A 21431-nucleotide genomic window follows, 5' to 3' on the forward strand; every position below is an offset into this window, starting at 1 on the left:
AAGTTTAAATAGGGCTGAAGTGGCTAATGTATGTTTTGAAATAAGAATCAAAATTGTAACTAGTAACTAAAGTTTTTAAAAAATTGTAGTGAGATATTTTTTATCTGAGATCAGATGTAGTGCAGTAGAAGTGAAAGTATATACAATTGGAAAGTACATGTACATAGTTAGCCTACTTTCCAACACTGGGGACTGAAGTAAAAAACGGTTGAGAACCAAATTGTCACAAAGTGAGTCAAGAGAGGGTAGGACACGTAGGACTATATATAGGGTTTAAGTACTGTATGCAGGACAGAGAGGCGCAGATAGGCAGAGAAGTCCAATTGCACGTTAATCCATTAAGACTGGGAACGCATCTGTGTCATTTTAAGATTTCTTTGGCTATTAAATAAATAGCAGATATACAAGCTCATAGCCGAGTGCCGCGCTATGAGCTCGTAGATCTGCTATTTTTTGGGAAAATCGTGGAAAATGTGTGCAATTCTTTGAATGTATACGTTTTAAAGCAAACAATTTTGTGCTTCTGGGGGGTCCCTGGTAAAAATAGCAGATCTACGAGCTCATAGCACGGCACTCTGTGCCGCGCTATGAGCTCGTAGATCTGCTATTTTTGAATAGTCAAAGAAATCTTAAAATGACACAGATGTAGCCTCGCGTGGCCAGACAATATCACACGACACACTGCGTGGATATTAGTCTGGTCCCTCTCAGCGATAGATTTTTTTCCAAGGGGCGGGGCGGTTACATTACATTACATTACATTACATTACATTACATTACATTACAGTCATTTAGCAGACGCTTTTATCCAAAGCGACTTACAATAAGTGTATTCAACATAGGTAGGGAACGAAAACTACTAATCACCAGAAGTCTTTAGTGCATTTTCTGCAAAAACAAGCAACCAAGAGTATACCTAGCGCTAAGGTAAAAGTGCAATATATCAGTTACCTATTTCCTTACAAAAAGATCAGTTACAAGAAGGTTACAAAAAGATCCAAACGGATTCTATTGTTTAGACCTAAAACCAATCAGAGCAGTGCTTCCTGCTACGTCACACACAAGCGCCGGTGCTGAAATAGTAAACAACGAAAGCTAGCTCCACTCGTATTTAGTCTGGTAACCAGATGAAACTTTTCTTAACACATCTTTCTTTCCAACAAAAGCTTTAAGGACAATTGTTTGTTCGTCTGTTAGAAAATAAATATTTTCTAACGTGTTTACTACCGATGCTATGGCGGCGTCCATCTTTGTTGTGAAAAACTGAAAATGAGTCTCCTGCATTGTACGTCATTGCTCCAAATAAGGTGATAAGCCCGCCCACATTTGGATACTGGGCCCTGATTGGTCCCTCACGACTTCGGAGGGAGAGAAATGAAATCTCTATTGAGGGGGCCAGACCTAATCTGCCGAGGGCTAAAGTGCAATGTAATTTTGCAAAGGCAGATTCATCTGAAACCAGGCTAACACAGATGCGTTCCCGGATTGAATGGGTTAATTTACAAAAATAACAAGAGCTCCAGGAACAATCACAGGACCACAAATACACTGGGAGATCAAAGTACAGGAGTACACTAGGAGCAATAATAAGTGAACGTTAGTGACATGCAACAATGAACTGGCAAGGAAACACTGGGAGTAAGAATACACGGACCAGGGGTCATCGCTATGCTGGCTTGTTGGGGACTTATTGTATTTTTGCCATGGACATTCAAAATGAGTAGACAAACACATGAAGAGCTATTAGCCCTAAATGACCATTACAGGTCTGTAACTCTGAGAGTGTACAAATGGAACGGGTCCATTTGGTTCCATTTTGCACACTCTCAGAGTTATTAGTCTTTGCAAATAAAAAGTTTGAGAACCACTGTCCTAGTGGATAAGGTGATAGTAAATCATATAAAACCTGGAGACTGACATTCAGTAATTGGGTCTAATATGATCAAAATAAGAACATTACAACGTTATGTAAAAAACTAAAAACTTAAAATTGTGTCACGGACAAGGACAAGTCTTGCCACGGACACATTTGTCCGTGTACGGATACGTATATGTATATGTATACGTGTACAAGAACTAACTAGACAAAGCAGAACTTAACTAAACAATTAACACTCAGCTTTTTTCACATTTTTCAGTCCAAGGACCCCTTAGCTGAGAGAGAGATGAATCAGGGACCCCCTCCCACTACATACTGTATACAAGTCTTTCATACATGTCATAGATCGCTTCAAATACTTTTTTGACAGCACTAGTGTTGTTTGCAATCTATGTTTTTTGTTAATGTGTGCGTGGTCGTTTTTTTTCCCTCTCGCCTCCACCAAATCTCTTCGCCGAAAACAGCTGATCTACAAGCTAACAACAGCTCATATCTATTGTGAGCTTGTGGATCTGCTATTAATTAGTGAACACACATTTCACTGTTCAATATGGTCACCAAGATGGAGAGCACCAAATACAAAGCTCATTCATTTCCCTGTTTCCTGAGTCAGGAAGTTACCTTAGCTCTGTGACTAACCACATATCCTGGACTTATCTGTCATAATATCCCTGTCATGGAATCTATTGCATAGGCCTACTCTCTTAGTTTCTTTGTTCTTTGCCCACACATAGGAAACGTTTTACGAAAATGAATAATGAAACAGATTTTCCTGTTTCCCATGGGGTGGTTTACGTCCATGGAGAATTTTAAGGTTGCATTCACATGCAGGGCGTCTGTCCCTCCCATCCCTGTATGACATCCTGGCCAACTAGCCACGCTCCGAGCATTCTAAACTCTTCTCCCTCCTGGCTCCCAAGCCTGTGGAATGATGACCTATGATCCCCTCCCTCAGTCAGGACTGCAGACTCACTCCCCATTTCCTGAAAACTCCCCTATTCAGACTCTACCTCACCCCCTAGCGCAGTGGTTCCCAACCTTTTCAGGCCACGACCCCCCCCCCCCTCATATTTGAACTGGGGACCCCCCAAAATAATCATATTTGAAATGGGGACCCATATTTAAACTGGGGACCCCCCAACATAATCATATCTGAACTGGGGACCCCCTACCCTGATAAGCACTTGGAATTGTAGGAGTTGAGGCATTACATTTAGTTTGACTCTGTTCCACAGATAAATATTGTGAAACTAGCAGATCTACAAGCTCACGCCTCGCGCTGCGTTTTCAGGCCCCCCCGTGGGGGTTCTCAGGTTGAGAACCACTGCCTAGCACTCCTCTCTCCTTCTAGACAGACTGTTGGCTCGCACAATTTTTCAAATGACTCTACCGTGTATTCTATTCTATTCAATCAATCGATCGATCATGCTGATCATATCGATCGATCGATCAATCGATCGATCGATCGATCGATCGATCGATCGATCAAACAAACAATCAATGTAGTATTCGAAGATTGTGGAATAGTTGTTAGAATACTCTCTTTTTATCACTATTTGTACCCCCCCTCCCCCATCACTTCTTGTTACCAATTTAGATGCTAGTTCTATGCTGTTGGCCACTTGCTTTGCTATCTAGAGAGACATACAGTATACCGTCTGCTTGACCACAAATGTTAAGAATGTTATTTAGATGCAGGTTGTTTAGATGGATGCTAGGTTTGATGTTTACCTGGTATGCTGGTGACTTTGTGTAACACTGAGCTGTTTTCTTTGCACTACGTGACCACTCTGTAGCTTGTTGACTCGGGTTTCATGCCATGGCATTTACTCTGATCTCGAATTCGCTCTGCAATTGTCTCTACTTGCACATGCAGCATGTCTGCCTCATTTTATTCGATTTGACCATTCTACTGACGTTGCGTCTTCTTTTTATATGATTTTTTTCAGTTGTCAAGTCAAATTTATTTATGAAGCACACCTAAGTACTTAACAGGCCTTGTTCTTCTTTCTCTCTTCTCTACCCTATATGACTACCCTTATGTTCTTCAAACTGCGAAACATTGCAAAACATTTCACCCATACTCTCTAACACCAAACTTGTGATGTGACAATAAAACTTGAAATTGATAAATGCCTAAATTGTTAAATTTAAGTTCAATCGTGAATGGTTAAAGGCACTTTGTGTCCTTCCATGAAGACAAACGCGGTACAGATGATGATGATGATGAGGGTCAGTTCTCTGGGAGGAAATATCAGTGAAGGTTGCCAGGAAAGAATATCCTCTGTAATCACAGGGGGCAGGGGCAGGGGTCAGTGTGCTATTAGCCAGTGGGTGTGACCTGGAATCCTCCCGCTGCTGCTTGGCACGGGTTCGAGGAAACTCTATTGTCTGTGGAGGTCACTGTTCCACTCTATGGTCCAGTATTTCCCTACCTGGGGGCGCCAAAGATCACAGGTGGGGGGGTCTGTTTGGAGGTGGTCCAAGCTTTTAAACAAGTTGCACTTGCTTTCATCCTCTTCTAACCTGGCATCCCTATTTTGGGCATGTCATAGTGTAAAAAAATCTAAATTAAAAATGGCGAAAATAGCCGATCTGCAAGCTCAGAACGTGACTGTCCACACTGTTTGTTATTAAATGTGATCTTTAGGACTGACCGTCCACACTGTTATTTGACATGATATTTAAGACTGACTGTCCACACTGTTATTAAATGTGATATTTAGGACTGACCGTCCACACTGTTATTTGACATGATCTTTAGGACTGACATGTCCACACTGTTATTAAATGTGATCCTTGGGACTGACTGTCCACATTGTTATTTGACATGATTTTTAAGACTGACTGTCCACACTGTTATTTGACATGATATTTAAGACGGACTGTCCACACTGTTATTAAATGTGATCTTTAGGACTGACTGTCCACACTTGCATTTGACATGATCTTTAAGACTTACTGTCCACACTGTTATTAAATGTGATCTTTAGGACTGACTCTCCACACTGTCAAACTGTTGACAGATTTTCAAACCAGGTAGGACTGTTGTTCAAATCTGATTCACAAATATCAGTTTCCATGTTGGTTTTATGCCGTGCAGACCTGATAAAAAACAATCTGATTCCAATCGGGATAGGCTAAAATCTAATTTGGGATGCCAGTGTGAACATAAAAAGCATACAAAATCAGACAGTTCAGAGGTCAGTGGTAGAAGTAATAGTGAAATATCATTATTTATAATAGTGTTATTGTGTTATATTAGCTCTATAGAATATAGAGCTATGCCCTATGCTATGCCCCCACCATGTTATGCAATACCCGGTATACCTGTTGTAAACGTCTGTCTGTCTGTCTGTCTGTCTGTCTGTGTCCCTTTTATGGCCATGTATGGAGATCTCTACTGTATATCTGTCTGCCCTTGTCCCTTTTATGCCCATATTTATGGAGAATGGAGATCCCTGATGTTATCAGTATCTGGCCATATATGGGCATGGCCATACATGGCCTGTACATGGGCATATCGGGGGTGATGGGCGGTTCTGGAAAGTCCTTGTGCAGTGGTAAACGTCTGTGGAGAATGTCTGAAGAGTGCAAACTGACTGTGGTAAGTGGACTGACTAATCAAATGGCAGATGTGGGGAATTTGCCAATTGGGTATAGGCTGGGGTTGCCATGGCAATCAATTGGCTCATTTGGGCCACGGCCAGAGCCTTTTCTGGCGGTTCTGGACAACCTCCTATCCGACCGACCCAACGCCTGTCACTGCACTCCCTCGGATCGTCTGCGACGTGTGTAGCGAATTTGAAGTCGGTGGGTCGATGGTTCTTGAGAAAATACCTCAAAATTGTGTAATTGTGTACTTAAAGGTAGGGTAAGTGATATTTTTTGGTTAAAACAAAAAGTATTTTGTTAAAAGGTTAAAATAATATATTCTGATAGTAATCATTGCTATAAAGTGTTTTTTCAGTAACAGATGTCTCCCTGTCTCTCCAGCTCTTTAATAAACAGAAAATACGTTTTTCGGTAGGTGTCAAAATCTCAGCCAATCAGGAGAAAGTACCCATTTTTAAGCTTAATTTGTATAGTGTTCCAGTTCCAACTTTGCATGCTCATTTCTTAGTGTCATCACTTCCAATTTCACTTGTTTAATCTGTATCCTGATTGAGTTCTCTGTCCTGGTTGGTTAAAATTTGAAATGAAACTGAAACTGAAACGAAAATGCATTTTCTGTTTAATAAAGAGGTGGAGAGACAAGGAGACTCCTAATACTGAACAAACACTCTATTGCAATGAGTACTATCAGAATGTAGAGCTATTTAACAATTATTTTAACCAACGCAAATCACTTACCCTACCTTTAAGTACAGTACTTGAGTACATGCACATAGTTACTTTACACCACTGCCAACTATGGCGCAAGGCTCAAACTTGTGTTGGGGGTGCAATTGCTATTTAGCTATTTTCAGAATGCTTCATTTGAGTGCAAAACCTGTTACTGGGTGGTGTGTTAAAACTCTGAATTAGTCCTGGGGGTGTTTTAGGTGTTACATTAATTAAAATAACATAACTAAATAAAAACCTGCAATCCACCATGGGAGCAGCATTACAGTACGTTTAGAGGACCGAGAAGTGGTACAACTATACTAGAACTGGTACAGTACCACTACGTCCCATACGACCATGCCAGATATATTGTATGCATTGTAGATTTTTTTTTTGACTTTTTTCAAATAGATCGGCTTTGTTTTTGCATATGTTGTAAAAATGATCACATCTGCAAAGTAACTAATAACTGTAAAGTAACTGTAGTGGAATATAAAGCACTATGTTTGCCTTTTGAGATGTAGAGTGGAGTAAGGAACAGCTCCTTCTTACCTCCAGGCTATGGTCGAGGCTTACACCCCTGCCCTGAAACCAGTCGTCCACTTCGGTCTGCCGCCTCGGGGCGACTGGTTTCCCCGTCGCTCAGAGGTCCTTCTGACCGATCTACACGGTCACAATTTTTTTCTGTTCTGGCCCCACAGTGGTGGAATGAACTCCCCACTGACGTCAGGACAGCAGAGTCACTGCCCATCTTTCACCGCAGGCTGAAAACACACCTCTTCAGGAATCACTATCCTTCCTCTTTGCCGTGCCTACTTGTTGTCAATTATTTGTACGAGCTCTTGTCTTATTGGATCTTGTTTATTCGATACACTTATTTGTTTTAGCTCTTGCCCATTCGACTTTCCTATTCGTCTCATCTGTTTAAGAAAGCAGGTAGCTGATATATTGCACTTTTACCTCAGCGCCTCAGGTATACTCTTAGTTGCTTGCTTTAGAAGAGAATGCACTACAGTACCTATGTTGAATGCAATTATTGTAAGTCGCTTTGGATAAAAGCGTCTGCTAAATTACTGTAATTTAATGTAATGTAATGAGTAGAAGTACAAAGTATCGAAAATGGAAATACTCAAGTAAAGTAAAAGTAGCTGTCAGACCCAAATCCTTTCCACCATATATGAACCATTTCACTGTATGTGTTGTAATGGTGTAACACTTCCACAATGAACGTCGGTCCGGTGACTACAGAAGATGAACAGAATAAAACCATGCGCTTTTATGCTGTTCAGTTCGGACTTGATAAAAAAAAAATCTGATTCTAATAGGATAAAAGTCTGATTTGTTCAGCCAGTGTGAACATGTCTTACAATTTTAAAATACAGGCACAAAGAAAGAGAGACAGTCAGTGTTGTAATGCTCAAACTATAAATGCTGATTTATTTTTTAAAAGCACAGAGGGATATTTCCATTGAATATACAGTACATAAAGCAATGGTTCTCAAACTTAAACATGTCAAGGTCACCCCTTAACTCCGAAAGTGTACAAATTGAACCAAATGAACCCGCTAGGGTCCATCTGGTTCCATTTGTACACTGTCGGAGTTAAGTTACACTCTTGTAAGGGTCAATTTAGACCCCCTAGAGGAACCCAGAGAGTCGCTAGAATCCATTTTGAGAACCAGTGGTATGCGTGCAGTATGATAGAGATAGACAGAGACAGCGAGGCAGATAGTATAATAGCTATAGGTTTGCATAATAAGGAATATCATTGAATGTGGATGAAATCATGTTTCTTGTGATGCGTTTGGAGTCGGCTTGGTCAGGCGTTTAGTTGATCTCGGTGGTGCACTTGCAGGTGGCTTCACAGTTGTCTGCGTTCCACTTTTGGCACCCTTTTTCAACACAGTTGCTCCACTTATTTATATATGGACATGGGTTGGCTGAGAGAGAGAGAGAGAGAGAGAGAGAGAGAGAGAGAGAGAGAGAGAGAGAGAGAGAGAGAGAGAGAGAGAGAGAGAGAGAGAGAGAGAGAGAGACAGACAGACAGACAGACAGACAGACAGACAGACAGACAGACAGACAGACAGACAGACAGACAGACAGACAGACAGACAGACAGACAGACAGACAGACAGACAGACAGACAGACAGAGAGGTCATTGTAAGGTAAGGTTGGGGAACATATAAGTGTAGCCCCCACAGTCATAGTAGCCAGAAACGGCGTGCAAAAGACCTGCCAATCGGGCTCAGCCCTATTGGCATGACTGGTAACACGTCGGACTGGCGAGTGGGAGCCTCAGGTTCAATCCCAGCTCACTGCACTTCACTACATAAGGGTAAAGGAAAATATATATATTTGTTTTAATTAAAGGTAGGGTAAGTGATTGTTATAGAGTGGTCACGAACAGGAGTCTCCATGTCTATCTAGTTCTTTATTAAACAGAACATACAGTACATTTCCAGATTGGGATACCAATTTGATCCAATCAGGATAGAGAACTCAGTCAGGATGCAGATTAAACAAGTGCAATGGGAAGTGATGACACAAAGAAATGAGCAAAACAAAATTGGAACTGGAATACCATAAAAAGTAAGCTGATAAATGGGTGCTCCGTCCTGATTGGTTGAAATTTTGTCGCCTACCTGAAAATATGTTTTTCTGTTTATTAAAGAGCTGGAGAGACAGGGAGACCCCCTGTTACTGAACAAACACTCTATAACAATGATTACTATCAGGATATCGTGCTTTAAGCTTTTAACAAACAAAGAATGTCGTTCACTTACTGCACAGCTTGTCATCACAGGCGTTGGGACAGTCACCACAAGCTGGTCCAGACTTGTAGGGGTGGGTGTACTGGTAGTTACCACTGCAAAGTGGGACACAACATCAAATATTAAACTTGATATCACATCAAATATTAAACATGATATCACATCAAATATTAAACATGATATCGTGTCAAATATTAAACATGATATCTGATGAGAAAGTTAACCTTTTTTTAGATGTCCATCTACTCTGGTGGTTCCAAACTTTTTCCAGATCAGGGCCCACTGGAAAATCTTGCTAATGTTTGGTTTGTCACTTAACGATAATAGCGTTGGATTTTCATCCCAATTGTTTCTCTTTTATTTTATGTTATTTTATTTTCTCTCTCTCCTGCATACCACTAGAGGGAGCCTCACGTACCACCTGTGGGAACTATATTGTAGGGTGGGAACAACTGCCCTAAATGCATCTGAAAGTGTCAATTTAACACTGAGGATTGTAGATCCGTTGTAGATGCGTTGACACAACATAAAACCTAACAAACAATCACATAAAAATAGAAACAACTCAAAATAAATCCAGTGCAAACAGAGTCATGAGGCAGGAGAAATAATAAGCACACTTTGGAAAATTCATATAAGAAGACTTTAGGCAGGGAAGCGATCAGGTCGGACAGTGAACTTTTAAAAAGACGGTTAGGGTTAAGCGTGATCAGTGGTGGAAAAAGTACTAGATTTTTTTACTTAAGTAAAAGTATCAATACTGTAATGTAGAAATACTCTGTTAGAAGTAAAAGTCTGGAATTCAAAATGTACTTGAGTAAAAGTACAAAGGTATTGGCATCAAAATATACGTAAAGCACCAAAAGTAAAAGTACTCATTATGCAGAATGTCCCATTTCAAGTTTTCAAATGTATAAATATATTTTGAAAATAGTAGATCTACAAGCTCACAATGCGTTGCATCGCAACGCATTGTGAGCTTGTAGATCAGCTATTTTCAAATGGCCGAAATGTATATAGGGCTGAAGTGGTTAAACTATGTTTTGTAATAATAATCAAAATCTTCAAAGTAACTAGTAACTAAAGTTTTCAAATAAAAGTGGAGTAAAATCACAATATTTCCCTCTGAGACGTAGTGGACTAGAAGTAAAAGTATTGGAAATTGAACATACTCAAGTAAAGTTAAAATACCTCAAAATTGTACAGTAGTTAAGTAAGTTAAGTAAATGTACTTAGTTACTTTCCACCACTGCAAGTAATGTTTTCACTCTCAGAGTTACACACCCGTAAGGGTCCATTTGGACCCCCGGAGGTCCCCGGACCCCACATTGAAAACCAGTGCTGTGAGACAGATGGTGTTGTTGCTTACGGTGGACTGTAGTGACACACTACACAAAGATATTTGTAGTGTTGGGACAGTACTCACGGTGAACAGTACTGACACACGTAGAGGTATTTCCACTTGGCGTTGGGGCAGTGAGCCACGGCACATCCGATCTGGCTTGATCTGTACCACACAACCTGTGCAACACACACACACACACACACACACACACACACACACACACACACACACACACACACACACACACACACACACACACACACACACACACACACACACACACACACACACACACACAAAACATCACTGTTTAAACGTTTTCATGTCAAGGAAAGGGGCGCCATTTGGGGTCCCAGGGAATGGCAACTGGCTCCCACTAGTGTTTAACCTCAAATTAGTATTATTATTCAAAATAATTATACTTCTGCACTTTTACTCAAGTAAAAGTTTGAATACAGGCCTTCTACTTTTTTATTGTGATATTGCTACTATAAAAATATCAACTTCCTGTTGATTTTACTATTTGAAGATCCGAATGCAGATCTGCTGATCCAGTCCGGGTTTTCCTAATACAAATGTGCAAAATCAACAGGCAGATCCGCTTTGCTTGCGTTCGTTTACAGACTAAAAGAGCTCCTCCTGAGCCTCTTCACTGTACAATGGTTGTCAATGTGGAGTATACTGTATATTGAAAGATCAATTTCTAGTCATTAGAGCAATAGATTTTTGATTTCTTGCCCACCTTTGGAGTCACTTCATGGCAAGGTACAACCCAAACCTCAACCAAAGTGTTCTAAAACCGGGAAAGGATCTGTGTCATTTTAGATTTTTCTGTTGGCTTTGCAAAAATAGCTTTTCAAAGTGACGCTCGAAGCGCGTCACTTTGTGCCGTGCTGCGAGCTTGTACCTACCTATTTTTTATCATTTATATATATATATATATATATATATATATATATATATATATATATATATATATATATTCCAGTAAGTGTACCTGTGTGAAGTGTCCCACTCCCTCTCCATTGACAGACCCCTCCCCGTACTTCCAGTCCTTCACCTCACTGTACCAGGACTGGACCTTATCGGCCCAAATGCCCTCTGCACTGGCCATGGCTATGTTCTCACCACAACCACTGGCTAGAGAGAGCGAGAGAGACAGAGAGAGACAGAGAGAGAGAGAGAGAGAGAGAGAGAGAGAGAGAGAGAGAGAGAGAGAGAGAGAGAGAGAGGAGTTTGAAAACATGACTAATGACAAGAAACTGTTGTGACAGGAGAGAAGTATGTCTAATACAACGACTACAAATCATTGTGTGTATCCCTGCACTGTTTACAACAAATGACCTTGTTACATCGAAATACTGTACATATGAACAGAGCCTTTAATTATGTTTGAATAAATTGCTGCTATTTGTCACAAAGGTTTTATACCAAGTGAATGCAAAACATTGAAATTGTACCAAGCTAACCTTTATATGGATGTATGACTATTTCTGACAGAAAATACAAAATAGGTTTAGTTTCCTAAGATAGTATTCCCTCTAAGTTGCAATGTAACACAGCTGTCATTGATTGATTCCCCCAAAATAAGGAACAAAGTATGTCCCTTATCAGTTTCTGTATTTCAAGGGACAGTTGGCAACCATAAATACCACACGTACTCGCGTGGTGGATTATAAACTAATGTAATATTCATTGTATATTATTTTAAAACATAATATTATTATTATGTTATTATTAATAATGTTAAAGGGGTCTTACTGCTGATGGTCCGTGAGTCTCTGGGACTGTGTCCCATGATGCACTTGTCGGCCCATTCCTGAGCGTTGGCGGCAGCTTCCTCACTCCACGACTGTGAGAATGAGAGAATGAGAGGATGTGTTTCCATACCATTTGACAACGGTATGCAACTGTATGTGTTTCACATGATATATGAACGTTGTCATTAAAGATGTCAAATCAAATCAAACCTCCAGTAGTGTCTTACCATCTTCAACATGTTGCTGGCGGTAGGCTGCACGCCTATAGTATATCATAGTATTATTATTATTATTATTATTATTATTATTATTATTATTATTATTATTATTATTATATTATTATTAGTATTATTAATAATTATTAGCATAGTACACACCTCTTCTCAGCTCGTTGTGTTTGTCCACAATGCTCTTCTTGTCAGCTTCGGTCATCCCTACAGGAACACAAACACACCAGAAAGACCCCAAAAGGATTGAGAAACAACTATTACTATGCACTGTTTGTACATTTTGTTTATATATATATATATATATATATATATATATATATATATATATATATATACTACTACTACTACTACAAATATTGTACTTTTTTAAACTTCTGATTCCCTTCTTTTTATGGTATGCCCTTTGTCCGTTTTGTGGTGTTATATGGATGCTTTCACATAACACCACAAAACGTATCAGCAGATATGAACAGAGGCTTGACCTCCGTTGTTGACCTGTGACAAGAAAATGGCACTACATAGCTAATGTCATATTGTAGGCCTAAAGGCCATGCATATTTAGTCCTAAATGTACAGAGGTAGAAGGGCACCCCTGACGTCCACTGTATGCATATGAAACCGACCGTCCACATTCTGCTGCTACAATCTATCTATGTTGCATAAGCCAGTAGGGAAACAGTAATAAGGCAGCATAAGGCAGTAGGGAGTCAGTAATATGGGAGAATAAGGCAGCATAAGGCAGTAGGGAGCCAGTGACAAGACTGCATAAGTGTGATTGTTTAAAAAGAAAAGAAAAAAAAATCCTCATATTTGTTTCCTACCCAGAGCTTCAATTCCAGCCAGGAGAGCAAAAAGCACCGTGAGAGCAATGTACGCCTTCATCCTCTGTGGAAACCACAAGAAAACATCATGTTCAAAGTCCAAGATAGATAGATAGATAAGTGTTTTCATGAAGACAGTCATCATTACAGCTAACTAGAACAATGAGACAACACAGAAAAAAACTAAATATGAATGGAATAATAATGAAAAAACGAAGAAGAAAAAAATGATTAGGAGAAAATCTAAAATCATCACATGATGAAAGAAAAGCTCAGAATATAATTCCAAATGTACTCTATTAGGCTATTTAACACCAACGTCTAATTTAACCAGATGGAAACAGATGATCCGCTGAAAGTAGAAGAGACTTACCTCCAGTAGTTTGAAGTGTGTCCTTTCAGATGAAATAACTGCTAATGTTGAGTGGTATCGGCTGGTCTTATCTGGTGGTGGTATATATACCCTTAAATTGTTAGCCTTAGGGGTGTGTGCGTGTCAATCTGATAAACACCCTGGACATGTGTGTACTTTAGCGTCACATCATATTGTGCCAAGTACAGTAGTGATCAAACAATGCTGTGGAACTGTGGTCAACATCAGTTTGTTTTACTCTTCAAACATGTGTAAACAGGTGAGTTCAGGTCACAGGTGACAATCTACTGTAGGTACTCAATTGGAAAATCAATTGGATATTGGGAGGCGTACACTATGTGGAGGAACAAAAGTAAAGTATATAAAGTATAGTAATACTAACGCTGGACCCTTTCGACCTCAAAGGTCCAACTGAAGTACCCTGTATGATTTGAATTTTCGTGCAATAGGATTACATGTTTTGATTTCCAGTTTAAAAGGGTCAGGCTACACATATAGTGAATATATGTGTATATCACAATTTTATGAAACAATTTTGTTAGAACTCCTGCTTTATCTAGTCAAATGGGTCTTGTTGTACATCGATGGTTGCCAGTAACAGACTCTAGAACTTAAAGTAATAATAATAATGAATTGTATTTTTATTGCGCTTTTCTAAGAACTCAAACTGATTCAAAGCGCTTTACAATGTTTCGTACATTCATACATTGGGAGATGAAGCGTATGTGTGGTTCATTGCGCATATTGCAAAGTGCAATTCGCATATTGCATAATATTGCATTACTTGGCCCTCGTATTGGAGGCAAAAGTTTGCTCCTGATATTTATTAAGTACCGTGAGAGCAATGTCACCAATGCCATCATTGTCTGTGAAAACAATTTCCAATTTAGGCATTTTAGCAGACACTCTTAATCCAGAGCGGTTTACACATAGTAAACACAAGGTAATACATCAAATGCATGGAGACATGAAAACCATCAGGAAACATCCTGCATAACGTATTAGCATTAGGATTGTGTGTGTCCCAGTGTTTTCATAGACAAAAACCCAGCATGATCAAACAATATCCAGAGGAACTGAGCTCAATGTCATTTTGTTTTATTTTTAAAAATGGTGAGGCAAGTGACAATCTACTGTAGCTACTCCGTTGAAAACAATTGGATATTCTGAGCTTTAATTTGGAGAAAATCGTATTGTAAAAACGTATATACCAGCACACACACACACACACACACCAAAGTTCTAAGAAGAAAATATATTTAATGTATCCATTTGCTAACTAATAGAATCAAATCAAATCAAACTTTATTTATAAAGCACATTTACAACAATCGAAACTGACCAAAGTGCTGTACATGGTGAGACAAAAAACATCAAACAGGAAAGTAAGTGAGTGAGACAACAACAAAGTCACACATCACATACAACAAGAGATCAAGACATGAACTTAAATGTGATTAAAAGCTAAGGAATAAAAGTGTGTTTTAAGAAGGGATTTAAAAGCCTCGAATTGGCACTTCTAATATAGAAGGGCAAGCTGTTCCAAAGCCTGGGAGCAGCAGCAGCAAAGGCGCGGTCACCCCTACTCCTCAGCCCGGTTATGGGAACCTCTAAGAGCAACTGGTTGGCTGACCTCAGCGCTCTCTCTGGAATATAGGGCTCCAAAAGTTCAGACAGGTATAAAGGGGCCAGGCCGTGCAGAGATTTGTAGGTGAATAAAAGAAGCTTAAAATCTATTCTAAAATTGACAGGGAGCCAGTAAAACTGGGGTTATGTGCTCTCGCTTTTTTGTACCAGTGAGGAGGCGAGCAGCCGCATTTTGCACCAGCTGCAGGCGCCTGAGTGAGGACTGATCGATACCGGAGAGTAGGGAGTTGCAATAGTCTAATCTAGAAGATATAAAAGCATGGATTGCCATCTCCAGTTGTTTAGGTGGAAGATATGGTTTTACTTTCGCTAACAGGCGTAATTGGAAAAAACTCTCAGGGTTTCTAAACGTTTTCTGAACACTGAACCCCTTCAACCTCAAAGGTTGAAGGCTGAAGTATGCCCTATGATTTAGATTTTTGTGCAGTATAGGAATAAATTACAATTAGTTCTCTTTCTCACACTATTTTTTACATTGAATTGTGTACAAAATATATTGAATCATGCTATAATACTATTTTGGTACTTTAAGTATATTTTGATACAGTTTACGCAAATACATTTTTAATACAGGACATTTACTTGTATTTTTACAATGTGGTATTGCTACTTCTAAAAGGAGCATTACAGTATGCAGAATTCCACATTCCATTTCACAAGTTATTTGAAAGTTTTCAAAATGTATCAAAAATCTATTTTCAAATGTTTTTGAATAGAATTCAAATATTTTCTAATAGAATTCCAGTGTTTGTTGTTGGAGTCCCTGCTTTTGGGTCCTACTTTAAGTTCTAGAGTCCGTTCCTGACAGCCATCAATGTACAATAAGACACATTGGACTAGATAGAGCAGGAGTTCTCAACCAGTGGTTATCAAAATCCTAGGGGTACTTGCAGTGGTTAGCAAAATTGTGAGGAAAATAGTATTTTCAAAAATAAATACATGATTCAATATGTTCTGTACACAGTACAATGCCAAATAATGTGAGACTGAGTATAACGTGAGAAAGAGTAATAATAATTAATGTAGATGGTTTAAGACGAGTTAAAACGGGTTTGAAAAATAAAACAAACTGACATTGACTGCAGTTGTTTGATTATTCTTGGAAATAGATACGTTGGCATGTTGGCACTACTGTACTTGGCACAATAATATTATGCCATGCATAAAGAGGGCCATCATATTAAATATGATGTGACACTAAAGTACACACCTGGGTGTTTGTCTATGAAAGCACTGTGACACACACACCCCTAGGGCTAATAATGTAAGGATATGAATGACCACCACCACATAATGACTATACATCAGCAGTTATTTAATCACAAATTAAATTGCTGAAGTTTCTTCTACTTTCAGCGGATCACTGTTTCTATCTGCTTAAATATGACTTTGCTGTTAAATATCTTAACAGAGTACATTTGAAATTATATTCTGCGCATTTCTTTCTTCATGTGATCATTATAGATTTAATAATTAATAATAATATGTTGCTTCTTCGGTTGTCATTATTATTCCTTTCGTATTTTCTTTCTGTCATGTCTCATTATTGTGGTTAGCTGTAATAATGACTTCATGAAAACACTATTTTCATCAGAAAAATGAAAATGAATATGTCCTGTACCTTTTCTTGTGGTTTCCACAGAGAATGAAGGTGTACATTGCTCTCACGGTGCTCTTTGCTCTCCTGGCTGGAAGTAAAACTAGAAAAAGTGCACACCTGTGTGTGTGTGTGTGTGTGTGTGTGTGTGTGGAACTTGAAAGGCAGACTTGGTCGTATTCTGGTTCATCATGTCGCAAAATCGGGGCGCTTCGAGAATATTTAAGGGCGTGTTATTAAAGGACGCTCATTTTCAGACGTAAGATTTATCAAAACTCCAACCAAATGTACGCTAGGATTGGCTGTATAGGATCGCTTGATAAATGTCACTTGGCGATGGATCAGTAAGCTGTGATAAAATATATATATATGACATAATAAACAATAAATAAGAGGTTGGAAACTCCAAAGCAATATTTAATTTGTCGGATACAAACATATGTTTTACATGAATAAAAGTAAAAAGTGCATTACCTCATCAAGGCAGTCAACTCCTCTTTGTTGTTGTTGTAGTCAGTAGTGTGTGTGTGTGTGTGTGTGTGTGTGTGTGTGTGTGTGTGTGTGTGTGTGTGTGTGTGTGTGTGTGTGTGTGTGTGTGTGTGTGTGTGTGTGTGTGTGTGTGTTCCATCTCCTGGATGAACAAGATAAAGTCTTTACCATGAATTTATATGGTGGTAATGTCTGACCGTGAACACTAAGTTGAATAAACCACTCAAAATTAAAAAAAATGGCGGTCAGCAATTTCATATGTTCACGTACCTAGTGGGGAGGAAATCATAAGGCCTTGAATATTTACGATTTGGGAAAGTTTAGAATCGGTCAAATTTTACCCAAACATTGCAGGAAGGTTAAGTAAAACTAGCAACACCACAATGTAAAACTACTCTGTTACTTACAAGTAAAAATCCTGTATTCAAACTTTTAAAAAGTAAATGTCATGAATAAAACACCTGTTGAATGAATAAAACACCTCAGGGCATTGTGTCATATTGTGTCATATTGTGCACAAGCAAACAAAGTCTTTGGAACACAAACAATTGTAAAATATAATCATAGCAATTATTTTTTTGTCTTTGTCATTACGATGTGACATTACACACCCTTATGTGTATAGCTGAGGGTAAATTCATTGGAAGTACTAAATGCTTTACCTGCTGTGTTCCCTTATTTCAGTGTTCCTGATCCAATTTGACCGGCCTGTTTTAACTGCCTCTATTATTAAAAAAAACAAAACAAGCATAGATCGTCATCGTCTTCAACCAGTGGTTAACATGACTTTCTCTATACTAGTCAATAACAGACACTGAACATGTATTTCACATTTATTGTAAATGTATTTCACATTTATTGTAAATACAAATTTAAAACTGAGACCATACTCCGTACATCTGTATAAAGTAAAAGGGATTCAGTGTAACGATGAGAATGTTTATATATTTCATTCACACTCCTTTGAAGATCCGTGTCATATTTGCACATGCAATGTGTAATATCACATGAGCAGAGTCACACCACCAAACTGAATGCAATACCGTTGCAATTTATGGTAAATGGTTAATATGGTAATGGTTAATAAATGGTACATTAACGGTCTGGTTATTTCTGAGCTGAAGTGTCTAAATGAACTAAAGTTTTGTGCATGTTTAGCTCATCGTCTACAAGTCATACTGTATACTTTACATTGGCTACTGCTGACAACTCCCAGTTTTCGTGACATTCCATTGGTCATTCATTTCAGCCCATTGACTACGATGTCCGTACAATACCAAACATAACAGCAGTATATGGTCCGTTAAATATCAATTTATGTTGACAGTCATCTAATGTAAACTGTATGTATACTGTAAACAACAGAGTTGAAACTTTAAATGCTATGCTTTTTCGCCTCTTTTTTAATCTCCCTTCTTCCTTTTTTTCCCCTGTAATTCTGGTGGTTGAACATAAGTACCCTTTCACTTGAGCAGTCTGTTCCTGCACTGCTTTTTGATTAATAATTACTACAATATTAAGTAGCTTACTTTAACAATTAATGCTGATATCGCTTCATGATATCGTATTCATTGCCGTTGTGGGAATAGAGGTACCCACAACTTGTACTGCTTCCACTGTGTGGAGAGACTGTTCATGATCTCACCCACCGTCTATCTTTTTTAACCCATTTAGACCTGGAAAGTATCTATCATTTTAAGATGTATTTGGCTATTCAAAAATAGCAGATATACAAGATTTCTGCAAATTTGAATATATATATTTTTAAGACAAACATTTGTAACTCAAATCTTTGCTTCTGGGGATTCTACAAAGTCTTCTAAATCCTACAGTAAAAAAAAAAAAAAAAGCTTATGTTTCTATATTAGTGGTTCTCAAACTTTTTCATGTCAAGGACACCCAAAATGATATGTATTTGGCTGCCGACGCCCATTTCAACATATGTTGTTCCAGGGACCCCCAGTCTGTCATCAAGGAAAGATTTGAGTTTAAAAATTATAGATCAAATATTTGCACAAATGTTCAAGATTAAAAAGAAATGGCAGATACACAAGCTCATAGTGCGGCACTCTGTGCTATGAGCTTGGATATCTGCTATTTTTTAATAGCCAAAGAAATTGAAAAATGACAGATTCTTTCCCGGTCTAAATGGGTTAAAAGGTCAGGATGTTTCGACAAGTGTTCAGTAACCATTGACACATTGAAGCTGCTGATTGTACCGGCTCGCCTTCATTAACTTTAAATCCAAATATCACCATATTTATACAAGTTGGGGCCTTATATACACGAGTGCTGTACACCATCGTCTCCATATCTCAAAACGAGACGGGAAAATGTCCCGCTACTTCGGTTTTGACACGTTCTTTCGAGTTTGGCTGGGCTCCACTCTGCACAGAGTTAGCACCATAGATATAGAAACCTATATGTCTATGGTCACAGCTATCAAAAAAAAACATAAGAAAAACATGTGATATATCATGAGTGTTATTTACAAGTGATCATTTGTTCATCGACCTTTCACTCTTCTGTATGATTGTGTTGCGCGCCGACACATTGTGAGCTTGCAGATCTGCCATTTTTGGCAAGCGACACTACCATACGTCAAAGTATAAATCAGGCTTAAGTGTCGACACTGATACTGATACTACTTCAAATTAGAATCACATTTCAAACCACCTAGGAATGTGGTTCATATCTGATTCACAAAAACAGAATGGTTTCCATGTTTTGTTTCTGTTCGGACTTGATCAAAACAAGCTGATTCCAGACTGGATAGGCCACAAATCTGATTTGAGATGGCAGTGTGAACCTTACGAACATGCAAAAACAGGCAAAAAAAGAGAAAGTCAGTATTGCAATCTATAAACTGCTTTATTTTCTAAAAGCGTTTGGAGTCGGCGTGGGCACTGGGCAGGCAAGTGTTTAGATGATCTCAGTGGCGCACTTGCAGGAGGCGGGGCACCAGCCTAAGATGATGGGGTTAGTGCACCCCCATTTACATTTCTCCTTCAGAGCAGGACAGTTGTTGTACTTATTTGTATAGGGACATGGGTTGGCTGAGAGAGAGAGGGACAGACAGACAGACAGACAGAGACATGCAGATAATGACAGATGTCATTGAGTTGATGGTGATAGATAACTAACAGACTGAAGAAGAGCTCTGTGCTCCAAAGGTCACTTTTTCTGGTGGATGCTACAATAAAGTCATAGAAGGGAGCCACAGTGTGCCAACTCATCTTTTTGCCTTCTGATTTATGGAACAGTGAAATATCAATATTTATTACGAACAGTGAAATATCAATATTTATTACAGATCGCAGACAATTGTTTAAACCGCTCCTTAAAGGAGTAGTTCACCCAAAAAAAATCTTTTCTATCAATTACACACCCCATGAAGCCTCGAATTCATGGAGATTTTTAGTTTTTTGTCGCATTCCTAAGCCAATAATTACCAGCAGAATGCTTGTGTATCCGGTAAGAGACTCAAAGGAGACTCTTTGAGTCTCCTACCAGAGAGACCGCCGGTCATCAAATTATTGGCTTAGGAATGCGACAAAAACAAAAAAATCTTTATTAATTCAATGCTTCATGGGGTGTGTAATTGAGAGAAAACAAGTTTTTTTTGGGGGGTGAACTACTCCTTTAAGGTTAACGGGGTCTGTTCTCACAGCCCTATATTACCTCAGTTTATAGGGTTGGGTTAGGATTAGTTTAAATGTTGGGATGAGGATTAGGGTAAGAGTTGGGGTTAGGGTAAAGGTAAGGAATGGGGTTGGGGTTAAAGTTAAAGGACAAGAACGGACTAAAATAACATAATAGCCTTTGTGTTGATCTCAAATGACTGGCCATGGGGTCTATTTGCAGAATTGTCCCCCAGCAGACCCCATAGCATAGAGCAGAGCCCATTTGTTGCGGTCAAACATTTTTTTTTTTCAAGAATCTGTTATTAGTTGTCATTACACACGCATCCATGCCTTGGTTGTCCCACACAAGCCACCGTAGTCCCGGAAAAGACGAGCTGTGATTTGCTATGGGGCTGCTGGGGGGCAATTCTGCAAATCGACCTCATCGCTAGTCATTTGGGATCAATATAAGTAGGAAAAAAAGGCTACATGTTATTTTAGTCCGTAGGAAAATATGTACGATCTCTCGTTATGCAGACTAATTGTTTAACCACTTAAACCCTCTATAT

General features: G+C 38.9%; 2 protein-coding genes across 2 annotated transcripts in view; both read right to left on the minus strand.

Annotated features, from left to right (window-relative positions):
* Positions 1 to 7611: 7611 nt before the first annotated feature.
* On the minus strand, positions 7612 to 13580 carry LOC308103372 (cysteine-rich venom protein-like). The gene is made up of 9 exons (XM_080453316.1): positions 13507 to 13580; positions 13134 to 13197; positions 12460 to 12516; positions 12310 to 12344; positions 12084 to 12174; positions 11320 to 11462; positions 10404 to 10498; positions 8990 to 9072; positions 7612 to 8145 (listed from the first exon to the last, which is right to left on the minus strand). The coding sequence occupies exons 2-9, from the start codon at positions 13192 to 13194 to the stop codon at positions 8033 to 8035; spliced, it is 678 nt and encodes a 225-aa protein (XP_080309442.1). The 5' UTR covers positions 13195 to 13197; positions 13507 to 13580; the 3' UTR covers positions 7612 to 8032.
* A 6581-nt stretch (positions 13581 to 20161) lies between these two features.
* LOC308102622 (cysteine-rich venom protein-like) overlaps positions 20162 to 21431 on the minus strand; it is a gene marked incomplete at both ends in the record, with an annotated part of 111604 nt that continues 110334 nt past the window's right edge. Inside the window, one exon of the mRNA XM_080452423.1 lies at positions 20162 to 20295. Coding sequence (XP_080308549.1) covers positions 20162 to 20295 — 134 coding nt within the window. The remainder of the gene's footprint in view (positions 20296 to 21431) is intronic.

Source organism: Gymnoscopelus braueri, assembly GCF_963280865.1.
Source record: "Gymnoscopelus braueri genome assembly, chromosome: 16".
Lineage (NCBI taxonomy): Eukaryota > Metazoa > Chordata > Actinopteri > Myctophiformes > Myctophidae > Gymnoscopelus > Gymnoscopelus braueri.